The sequence below is a fragment of the Sceloporus undulatus genome, chromosome 5 (genome assembly GCF_019175285.1).
Source record: "Sceloporus undulatus isolate JIND9_A2432 ecotype Alabama chromosome 5, SceUnd_v1.1, whole genome shotgun sequence".
Lineage (NCBI taxonomy): Eukaryota > Metazoa > Chordata > Lepidosauria > Squamata > Phrynosomatidae > Sceloporus > Sceloporus undulatus.
This window is the reverse complement of record NC_056526.1, coordinates 58264311-58276795: the sequence shown is the minus strand read 5'-3', so window position 1 is coordinate 58276795 and position 12485 is coordinate 58264311. Positions and strand designations below refer to the sequence as shown.

General features: G+C 38.9%; 1 protein-coding gene across 3 annotated transcripts in view; it reads left to right on the top strand.

Moving 5' to 3' along the window:
* The first annotated feature begins 219 nt into the window (after window positions 1–219).
* HELB (DNA helicase B) overlaps window positions 220–12485 on the top strand; it is a 30221-nt gene continuing 17955 nt past the window's right edge. The window contains exons 1-5 of one of the 3 annotated variants that reach the window (XM_042468144.1): window positions 220–505; window positions 3929–4303; window positions 6454–6644; window positions 8412–8468; window positions 10373–11257. In XM_042468144.1, the coding sequence (XP_042324078.1) occupies window positions 310–505; window positions 3929–4303; window positions 6454–6644; window positions 8412–8468; window positions 10373–11257 (1704 nt within the window). In that variant the 5' untranslated portion in view covers window positions 220–309. Of the gene's footprint in view, window positions 506–651; window positions 800–3928; window positions 4304–6453; window positions 6645–8411; window positions 8469–10372; window positions 11258–12485 lie in introns of those variants that run through there. The other 2 variants (XM_042468146.1, XM_042468145.1) reach the window with 2 other exon arrangements.

The window sequence follows — 12485 nt, the reverse complement described above, 5'->3', positions numbered from 1 at the left end:
GGAGAAATAACCCGGTTTGGTCCCGCTTTCACTCTTTGTCTGGCTCTTTGCTATGGAATTCTGGGAGTTGGAGTTTGTTGTGGGGCCCAGGGCAACTCCAACTCCCAGAATTCCATAGCCTTGAACCAGAAACAGTGAAAGCGGGACCAAACCGGGTTATTTCTCCAGTGTGGATGCAGCCTCCCTTGCTCTCCTTCCGTCGCAGAGTCTGAGGCGGAAGAAACGTAACAGGCGCCATTTTGTCGATGAGGAGGAGGAGGACGCTTTGGGCGGGAATTCTGAAAACTGGGGCCTAAAAGAGAGCGAGAGATGGCTCTGCAAATGGCGGCCTCCTCTGGAAAGCGTCGGCCGCCTTTCGAGCTCAGGGGGCTCTTGCTGCCGGTGAAACAGGACGAAAGGGCCGCCGAGGAGGAAGAGGAGGAGGACGACGACGACGACGCAGAGGCCTTCGACGTGGCCTCCGAGGACTACGGCCAAGTCCTCCTCCGCCCTGCGCGAAAGACAGGCAAGCCTCCCTCCGACATTCGGGAGTAACTAACTACAGTACTGTGCCCTTTAAGAGAGTGTTTTTGTTTTTGGACTTCATCTCCCAGAATCCCAAGCTATTGGCCCACATGGCCGAGGCTTCTGGGAGCTGGAGTCCAAAGCCTCTTTTAAAGGGCGCCGTTTGGAGACTTATGGCCATATAGATCCTTAATATGGATGTTGAGATTTTGTATGGAGTTTTAATATGTAAGCCGCCTCGATTATCTTTGATAGAGAGGCGGGATACAAACTAAATTTATTTATTTATGCAAAGGTGGGGTATAAATAAAATTTATTATTATTATTATTATTATATAGCAAATCCAATAGCATCCAAACAATGATACTTTTATTGGGCTGACCAAAATGCAGTTTTTACCTCCTGCAAGCTTTCCAAGTCTCCAAAATACTATATTTCCAAAATATCTCATATATATATATATTATATTTATATATATATAATATTATATATATATACACTGTGTATATATATATATATATATATATATATATAATATTCCAAGTCACACTGGTTTATTCATCAGGCAAACAGGAGAAAGGAATGGAAGATGTCAGTCACTTTGTATCTAATGCTTTTGTTCTAATCCGCTTTGGTTTCGCGAGGAAAAAAAAGCGGAATAGAAATATATTATTATTATTATTACTATTATTATTATTATCATTGGCTTGCATTTTTCTGTTTCTGGCCTGATGAAGAAGAAGCCGGTGTGACTTTGAAAGCTTGCGACATATAATTGTGCATTTTGGTTGGCCCAATAAAGGTGTTGTTGGTCCAAAACACACTGCAGAAGTAATCCAGTTTGAGACTGCTTTAAATGCCCTATGTGCTAGGGAATAATAATAATATAATAATAATAATATGATTTTATTTATATTCCACCTTTTCCTTGCAGAATCAAGGCGGATTACAAAGCAAAAGGAGCAAAATACAAAGTAATGGGAGGGCACCAATTACATCCCAGCAAACATAATACAGTAGATTAATTATACAAGACGTAAGTCAAAAATACATAGAAAAGTACAAATTACAAAAAAATCCAAAATACATGACATACTAACTCAGTGCTAACTAGGGAATAACTAGGGAATAATAATAATAATGGTAATAACTAATAATAATTATAACTAGGGAATAATAATTCAGTGCTAGGGAATACAGGGAATTGGGCTCTCTCTGACAGAGAAGCCTAAATGGTTCACAAAACTACAGTTCCCAGAATTCCCTATCATGGAGCCAGGGCAGTTAAAGCAACCTTCAACTGGATTATTTTGTCAAGATGTAGCTGTTCTCAGGTACATTTTGACCAAATGCACTCTTGTGACTAACACTGTCATATTTTTTTTAAAAATCCTATATGATTTTTAACACCTGTTGAAGAAGCCAACGGATATAATACAATATAATAATATTTATTTACTTATACCCCGCTCTTCAGCCAAGGCTATCAGAGCAGCTTACAAATTGTTAATTAGACATTTTCCTGCCCTTGAAACATGCTTTTTGTACATTTTGGTTAGTCCCATAAAGGCATCACTGCTTTGTGGATTTTGGATGTTATTGTACTTTGGCACATGGCATGTTGTTGTTGTTGCTGCTGCTGGTGGTACTGTAACACAGCTTGTTGTTGTTAGTACTGTACAACTATAGGAATTCATATAAAAACACAGCATGCAAATCAGGATTTGGTAGATTCTTTCAGTTCACAAATATAGCAGCCTAAGCCTATAGTCGATGTAATAGAATCAAAATCTCCATCGTCTCATCAGCCTAGTTGTGATATATTATGGCAAAGGTGGGCAACTGAAATGGGAGAGGGACATGTTCCAGTTCTGGAAAAGTTTACAGAATCACTCCTGCCACATTTCAGTTTCTGTGCACAGGCACACACCACTGATCATATTTGTTTTGTTTTTTCAGGGTTTTTAGTGAGTAGTGGTGTAAAAGTGTTTGTGTAATTTTTGGGGGTATAGGTGTATTGAAAAATGGGCAGTTTTGTTTAAAGGTTTAATTTCAACAGGCTTTGGAGGCATCCTTGGAGGGTTTCAGGGTTCACAAAATGCACAAGGCCCATTGGGCTGCATTTTCGCCACTTTGGATTACACCTTTGTGCAAGTGCTTATACATCATAGTACAAGCTCTTGGTTACCATGTCTGTGCTAACTCTGAAAATGCACAATTGCCAGTTCAACAGCCCTTGCATTTGGACAGTGATTTTATTAGATACAGACCCTGGTTTCTACTCATACATTAAATACAAATGTAATAGTTACCCCTCTAACTGAGCAGTTAAGGCTAGTCTAGTGAATAGTTTCACAAAGCCGACTGAGCAAAATTAACAGGCATTCAAGTCATTTTATATGTTTCTGTTAACGAGCGAGCAAGCATTTGCAAAGCACTTTACTGGTTAGCTACTAATTTTCAAGTCCCATCTGGTCTCCTCCCAAGCGCCTCTGAGCCAAGTGCAACTATCTCTTCTACTGCACATGCCACACCTTGTGCCAATATCCATTAACATATTTAGGGGTGTTTCAGTGGGGTGGTGGTGGTGGTCAGTCAACCTGGCTGCAGCTTTTTTGACCCACTGAAATTTCAGAACAAAGGCAGCCCAACATAAAGCACATTACAGTAGTTCAAACAGGGTGTAATCAAGGCATGTGTCACCATAGACAGATCTGGTCTCTCTAGGAATAGATGCAGCTGGACCTCCTCAACATTAGGAGGAACTTCCTAACAGTAAGGGCTGTTCGACAGTGGAACACACTTCCTCGGTTTATAGTGGAGTCTCCCTCTTTAGAGGTCTTTAGACAGAGGCTGGAGGGTCATCTGTCAAGGATGCTTTGATTGTGATTTCCTGCATGGCAGAATGGGGTTGGACTGGATGGCCCTTGTGGTCTCTTCCAACTCTATGATTCTAAGAAAACCCTGTGATAGGTTCACCATGAATTGACACACAACAACAGTACTGAAGTAGATGGTTGCTTTAAACATTTTTGGAGGTTAAAAGTCATCAATAACAACATGAAGTTTTGTCTTAAAATAATCCATCATTCTAAAAAAAATTCTCATGTTTATAGATTTCTGAACATTTGCAGTTTCTCCATTGGAAAAAAATAAAAAATAAAAAATAAAATTAAAAAGCTGAGTTGGGTAGGTGGAAGTAGAATAAAGATGTCCCTATTTATTCACATTTCTTGTCTGCATATGAAAATAGCATCAGTTTATGTCAATTTGTTTTTTCAAATGTTTCTTAAAAGTATCTGGTTTGTCCTGAAGCTGCATGAACAATCGTAGATTTAAAAATGAGTCAACATTTATTATTTATTATTATAAAATCAGTATGATTCAATATTGTATTGATATTCTCCTTCTACATAATTGCAGTTAAAATACAAGAGGAAAGATCCAAAAAGGAGTATGAAGTGATTGGACGGTTTCCCTTTGTTGGCCCTTGGTGGAAAGTGAATGTTAAAGTTAAACAGTTTGGATCAAAGTATTACATGGACGGGTATCCATCTTACTATCTACAGACGGATGCTGGGAAAAATCAAAAGGCCATCATTTCACTTTTCTTTAAGAAATGTTGTGTTCCAGAAATATTTCGAGATGAATTTTTTGAGTGGCTTCCTAAAGGGTCTCCTTTAAGCTTTATACATCTGGAAGAAATATCAGAACAGTTTAAGCTGTCAAAACTTAGGAAAGAACAAGTATCTAAAGACACCAAAGATTTTGACATTTGGTATTATATTATCACCTCATGTAAGTATAAACATGTATCATTTATTATTTGTTGATTATTATTGTGACCAGTTCATGGTTTTGATTTAGCTATAGAAATCTGAACTGATTTAACTGTGGTCCGAAACACATGAGCTGACAGGGATGGCTTCTGGCTTCTCTGGGGGGCGTGGCATTTAGAGAATGCATGCCCCCGGAAGCCAAGCCAGAGCCACCTAAGGTGACCCAAAACCAGCACCAAAAGGAGCAGATCTTTTCTGTTCCTTGCCTTGGTCCGTTTGGGACTCCCGCAGGAGGCTCAGTATGTGTTCATTATGGCCCTGGGGCAATCGGGCTGGGAGTGGTTTCTGGTCACTCCTAGATGCCTGTCTGTTTTGGCCCTATGTCTATAGTATGATATAGAGCCCGTACAGACAGGTCAAAATAAAGCTGATTTGGATCACATTGGAGGTGTGCCTTTTAAATGATGTATGCATCTTAAGAGTCCGGAAGCTGTGCCAAAGCCACGCTCCAGTCCTTAGGACTTGAGCGTGGCTTTGGCGTGGTTTCTGGACTCTTAGGATGCATGTATAATTTAAACAGCATACCAAACCTGCCCTTGACTTATACATGAGGTTGACTTATAGTCAAGTATATACAGTATGTTCCTTCAAGTCACTAGTCGACTTATGGTGACCTCAGGAATTTCATAGAATTTTCTTAGGAAAGAAATACTTACAGGTTGTTTTGCTTGTTCCATCCTGTGAAAGTTACCTAACTTTGAGTGAACAAATACACACACACCCCTACATTGTAATTTTCCAGACTGACCTATATAAAGGTATTGGGAACAAGGAATTGGGTTCAAGGTAGAGGCAGTAAAGATGGTAATTTCATAAGAATAAGAATATATTGGAGATGTTTAGGAATAACATGAAACTTCTGAGGACAAAGCCTATTTGTATATGATTGTCATTTGTTTTCACAAATTTAAGCACTGAGAGCATACTGCTTCTGATCATCATATGTAGGATGTTTTTCACCTTTAGCTATCTTTACATGCAACTGAGATGTAGAACTCCCTTTAAAGGAGATACACAAGTTGAGTTTCCCTTATCCAGAATTTCAACCCCCCCCCAAAACAAAACTTTTTCATCGATGGTTGAGATAGTGACACCTTTGTTTTCTGATGGTTCAGTGTATACAAACTTTGTTTCATGCACAAAATTATTTAAAAATATTATTTAAAATACCTTCAGGCTAGGTGTATAATGTATATATGAAACATAAATGAATTTTGCGTTTTAACTTGGGCCCTTGTTCAAGATATTTCATTGTGTATGTACTGTTGGCCCTCCTTTTGTGTTGCGGATCCGTTGCAGACATACACACCCCGTGAAAATGGAGGCTCGCGCATATTTAAACCTCAAAGTCTTGAATAGGGCGTGCCCCTGGGCACATGACCCAGGCATGCATCATTAGAATTAAGGGAGATTGCCCCTCTGCGCATAATCAAGGTTGTGGATCTGAGATCCCTGAATTTGGAGGGGCAACTGTATATGCCTACAGATCCTCCAAAATCTAAAAAAAGTCTGAAATCCCAAACACTTCTGGCCCCAAGCATTTTGGATGAGGAAGTCTCAACCTGGACTTGAGTATCAGAACCAAACTATACTGGCTACTTCTGTAATTGTATTCAAAGCACATCAGGTGTTAATCGAAGGATTAGTGAAATTGGCTTAGTAGCTAGTCTTGAGATACCAAGAATTAGTCCTATCACACAGATTCCTTATGTTCTCATCCTTTTAAGCAAAGATATGTACAAGCCTTTAATACGTACATTGGGTCATCTTCTTGTCTTCTTCCATTCTGTGGAGTTTGTTTAATATTACTTATTTATGAGCATTTTAAACTAGTTACATTTAAGATTTAAAAATGATATAGCAAGAATAAAATAAAAACTGAAATAAATATTACAACATTTACTTTATCCATAAGAATAAAGAATGCCATAAAAAACGCACCAGGAAGGCTTGCAAAAATAAGTATGGTATCTATTTAATATATACCTAAAAATAAAAACTGTTGGAGCTTGTATGATATGAAAGCAAGGGACTTTAAAAATTAAATGACATACTAATGCCCTGCATTCTGTAACTTTTTGTTTGGCTGTTTGTTTCTTGTTCCTATAGGTGCAGGAAAAGCTGTATTCGCAGCTTTACACTTTCCAATTGTATTGGAATACTTGCCCAAACTTCTGCCATGTAATGTTTCTGATTGTATTGACTGGTTCAACCACAGCGAAATAAAATGTGAAGATGATCGATTGACAAAACTGGATAAAATCTTAAAGAAAGATCCATGGAAACTTGGATTCAGAATAGTAAGAAAATATATAGAATATGGCACAATATTGTAATTGATTAAAAAACAACAACAAGGTAGCTCCAATCCAGTTGGAATGGATGTTACAGTTCTAAAAAAAGTTGCATTTTACTATCAATAATATAATAGTTTTGTAAACATACAGAAGAATATTATTTATAATGACCTTTTTATGCCTTGCTTATACAGTGGTACCCCGGGATACGAATTACCCAGGTTACGAATTTTTCGGGTTACGAAAAAATCCCATAGGGATTTATTGTTTCGGCTTACGAAGGTTTTTTCGGGTTACGAAAAAACCCCGGCGCTGTTTTCAATGGAGCTGCGGCAGAGCCGCGGCTTTTTTTCCATTAGCGCCTATGGCAATTCGGCTTACGAAGGTTTTTCGGGTTACGAAATTAGCCGCGGAACGAATTAATTTCGTAACCCGAGGTACCACTGTATTGACATTCTGGAGGAGAATACATAGTGTTCTAAAGGCCTAGTTCAGGTAATTTGCCTTCATATGGACACAAAAACAGGGTCAAGACAGAAATATGTTTTCTTTAGTGCTTGTCTTATCTGCAGGAAGTAACCAGCTGCAGAGGGAGTGGATTTTTTATATTACAGTGCCCAGGTGCCAAATCAGTTGGATGGATCTTCTACCTTGTCTCTATGAACAAGGACGGAGTTAATAGGGAAGAAAATTACTTCTCTTACTGCATGGTAAGATCTGTTGGCAAGGGGAAGGCAACTCCTGTCACAGTCTGGGGATAGGTTACCCACATGCAGCCAAAACAAAAACAAAAAACGTCTGGCTATTGGTATTGGCAATGCACTGACCACATTTCACACAAGTAAGAAGACAGTTCACAGACATAGTTGATTCATCCAGAGTTCTGGAGGCTTTTATCTTCAGTTGCGTTGTGTACAGTATGATACATTATGTATACACTCCTCTCAGTCAACCTCCAATCAACTACACCAATATCTATTTCAACCAACTCCAAAGTAACCCACAACTGCTCACACTCCTGATCCACTTATATAGAGTGTTGGCTCTTAGTCATCACTCAAGGTTACATATCATGATGCAACCTTGCAGCAACCTTGCATCATGCCATGTGCTCTGACAGCAGTATGTAGATGTCCCATGGAATATGTGTCACTTATCAATCAAAATATTTTCCTTTTTGGTCTGTCCCCCTGAATCTCTCTTGCTTTGCTCTTTGCAGCCAGCCAAAGAAAAAGAAAATTTTCTTTCACAACCCAAAATATCCCCACTGTATAAATTAAAACAATTGATCGGTATCCGGGGAAGACCCAGTCTTTTGCCTTCCAGTTAACATAAAACAGTCACGCAGGTAGATGAAAGGGGAGAATCAGCCTAGAGAATCTATAGATATCAAGAGTTTTTTGGTTTCTGTAGCTGTTTTGCCATGCCTGTTAAATATTTATAGAAAAGCAGGGGGTGGAGAAGAGGTTGGATTTATCAAAGAAGCTATATGCCATTGCCTGGATAATAGCTAGAAGCTAGGATACCAGACAGTATACCATCATATATAAGCAATATTAATTAATCTTCCTTAATAGTAAACGTGTTAACTTTATTATTGGGGAAAAGTATTTTAAGACAGTGTTAAATTTTATTTCAGACCAATTCTGTTCTAATGGTGTATTAAAAGATAATGTCGATTTTTGTCACCATTTTATTAAAAAGAGTTTGGAACCTGGGAATGCATGGGAATAATGCGTCTCATGGATTGCATGTTGTTCCCTCCCCCAGGATTTATTTTGGCAAGATGTGTTGATGGAACCGTGGTTCTGGAAGCCTCTAGGGGATGTGAGTCTAAAACAAGGCATACACTCATGTTTCAAAAAGGAAATTAAAAAAAATACAAATCAACCAGAAGTAGCCTTCTGGTATTGTCTGGTAGGGTTGGTATCACTTGCAGAGGGTCTAATATGGGGGGAAATGGCCCCTTGCTTCTCCAAGGTTGGGCACCCTAGTTTGTAGCTTCATTATATAGTACAGTGGACCCTTGTTATATGCTGCGGTTTGGTTCCAAGATCGCCCGTGAATAACAAAATCCATGGATGCTCAAGTCCCATTAAATATAATGACATAACAAAATCATGTCCCTTATAAAAAATGGAAAATCAAGGTTTGATATTTGAAATTTATACTTTTTTTAACATTTTCAAACCGTGGATGCTTTAATCTGTGTATAAAAAATCCATGTATAAGAAGGGCTGACTGTATGTTGTGGAATGGATCAGCCACAAAGAAAGCCCTTTGAAATGTTATAACTTCTTTAAATTCCAACAATATTATGGCCTGTTACAGACAGCCAAAATAAAGCTGCTTCGAGTCACAATGGAGGTATGGTGTTTCAATGATGCATGCGTCCTAAGAGTCCAGAAGTCGCACGAAAGCCACGCTCCAGCCCTAAGGACTGGAGCATGGCTTTGGTGTGGCTTCTGGACTCTTAGGATGCATGCATCATTGAAACACCATACTTCCACTGTGACTCAAAGCAGCTTTATTTTAGCTGTCTGTAACAGGCCTATGTATTTCAATTTTGGTCCCCAAACATTCCTCCAAAAGTGTTGGACAGAGAGTAGTCTCCCCAAATGATCTGAAAAATAGCAAGTTTGTACATTTGAATAAGAACCTCCAACTAGCTAGGAACCAAGGCATCTAAAGATTTATAGGTTATTACTGGCATTTTGAGTTGTACCCAGAAATATGCTACCAACCAGTGAAACAGCAAAACAAAGGAGCTGTGTGATCCCCATAGACAATCTGGTCAGCAGTCTGGCTGTAGTATCTTGGACTTGCTGAAGTTTCCAAGTGCTTTTTGATTGAAAACTCAAGAAGAGTATGGCCCAGAACAGACAGGCCGAATGTGCCATGCTGACGCCGATAATAGGGTTAGGAATTATGCACTAACTGCACGGTCCCTAACCCTAGCATGGTGCGGTGGCAGAGTAATGGCGTCATATCCATATGGGTGGTGCCATTTTGATGTAAGAGATGTGCAGCGTCTGCACATCACTGCACATCGCTTATGTTGCGAGTGCACCAGTGGCGCACTCGCAACGTCACTCCGGCGCCGCCAAAAAAACCTGGAAACACTGGATTCTTTTTACTCTGGAGGGGGCTGCACCATCCCTCTGGGGTTAAAATGGGCGAATACCCATTTCATGGCGTTTCACGGCGGTCTGTACTGCCCCATATTAGATAATCAAACAGGACGTAACTAAGGCATGGCTCACCATACCCAAAAGGCATCTCCAACAATAGGTGTAGTTGACAGACTAGTTTTAACTATTCACAGGCAATCCTGGTCACTGTGCATTTTTTTTCGATTAGTTTTAACAAATACTGGTACATTTCTTTAACTGAGGTAGCAGAGCCCTACCTCAGTTAAAAAAAACAAACCTTCCTTATTTATATGTTAAAGAGGTATGCTTTTTAACATATGTAACAAATTAATTAAGCATTGGGTGTTCAATAGTAAAAGGGAATGCATAGCAAAATACAGGTTTTTAAATTTTAATATTTTGACCAATAGATTAGCTAGTGGAATTTCAGAAGGTTGTTTGAGCTTTTAAGAACTTTCCTTGCTTTTTTGAAAGTAGCACCCTAATGCTCATATAAAGTTACATGTTTTCTACTCTTTAACTTGTAATAATCCCCTTAAATATGCTGTAAAACTAATAGTATTTTGCTGTCTCCAAAAGATCATGCACAGAGAACTCGGTACTTACCTTGCTGAAGCATCTTTGAAGAACTTAAGTGACTGTGGACCTCTTTATCAGAAGATTCCTCTTTTACAGAAAAATGCATTAATACTATATGAGAAACTCAAGGAACGCTGTAGACAAATGGGACATACTTATGAAGAACAGGATAAGTTAACAGATATGGTATCAAAGAAGATGTCTGTGGAACATGCCTGGCAGTCTCTTAAATTTTTGAAGGATGAGGAGATAGTAATTACTGAGAAGAAGTGTGTGTTCCTTCCCAAGCTATACAAAGCTGAGAAGCAGATTGCAGATGCTGTATATGAGCTCAGAAATAAACCTCCATGGCACTTGCTTGCTGATGTAAAAAAGGTTCTTAATGGTGGTTCATTTATTATGAACATGAGTGACTCAGATGATGAGAGTGAGTTAAGTGATGAAGAACCTTGTGAAAGGGATTCAAAGAAACCTGACAATACTTCACATGTACAGGACAATTGTAACAATGATTTTGATTCTGAGGAGCAAACTCAGAGCAAGGAATCAAAATGTGAAGCAGAAGTAGATCCATATCAAGAGAGTGCTATTGAACTGATCTGTTCCAATCCAGTGACAGTTATAAGTGGGAAAGGTGGTTGTGGAAAAACCACAATAGTTAGCTACCTTTTTCGCTATCTGATGAAAAAAGAAAAAGAAGAAGTAAGAAATGCCTGCAAAGATTTTGAAGCTGACATGGATGTATCTGAGGAATGGCATACTTTCAGTCATTCTTCTAATGTGAATATAAATAAATCTTTAAATGTTTTATTTACTGCACCTACAGGGAAGGCAGCTGCTCTTTTGTTCAAGAAAACCAAAATTCCTGCTTATACTCTTCATCAGGTATGATTTATTTTAAAGACCTCAGTAAGGTTTGAAATTTTTAATGTGTAACATAGGCCCGATACAGACAGGCCAAATAAAGCTGCTTCAGGTCACTTTTGAGGTATGCTGTTTAAATAATACATGTATCCTAAGAGTCCGGAAGCTGCGCCAAAGCTGTGCTCGAGTCCTTAGGATTGGATCATGGCTTTGGTGCAACTTCCAGAGTCTTAGAATGCGTGCAACATTTAAACAGCATACCCCCAGAGTGACCCGAAGCAGCTTTATTTTGGCCTGTCTGTATGGGGCCATCGTTCACACACTTGTTAGAAAAACCTCTTGAGAGTTTTGATAGTTTAAAGGCAGATTTATGTTGAGTTTCATTTTGTCTAAATGCCATGTACTTTGAAAAATCCTGAACTTTAAATCTGAAGCGTCAGGCTACAGAATACATACTGTTCTTTCATTTCTTGGATACTTTTTTTTATAGAAAAGAGAGGCACAGCTTTTAGTAAGTGAGTACACTGATAGCTTTCATGTAAATGAAATTATACAAAAAGCAATGGTTTACTTCTTTTGTAGTCAGCCATACAGCCTGTTAAATGTCACCACTCTGGACCTAGCATTTCTTGTGATGGGAAATGTGTTTGTTGTTGAGTACTACTAGCTAAAAATTAATGCTCCAACTGCCTCTAAGAAGTAGCTTCCATTGCTCCCTTCCACCCACTCATTTTGAAGGATTGGTTTGGAAGGAGGAGAAATGTGCATTTAAGTTGAACCTCTTCCCACTTCAGAATTGCTTTAGACAATTGCACCTGATGCTCCAATCTGTTTAGTCCCAAGAGAAACATAAAATGGAAAGTATGCATTGTTAGTTACCCAAATGGCTGTTGTGCACCTTCAGAACGTGCTACCTAGCCCTGTCTATCTTTCCCAAGGAAAATTCAAGATGGTGAAAAGTTAGCACGGTTGGATACAACTTCCTCAAGACACAGAATGCTTTTGTACAGTGGCATTCAGGGCTATAACCCAGCTATTTTTCCCCAAGGCCAAGGACATAGAACAACATCTTCCACAGACGGCATAAGCAAAATAAGCCTTTGCTTTATCCAAATGGTTTGTAGACCATTTTAAGGAGTGTGCGTCTGGGAAGGTTCCTTTACAGAGTACTATATGATTTTGCTTTAGATCATTAGATTTGTAGGGTAAAGGCTATACCTTGAACTATGGCTTCAAGGATAATTTTAAA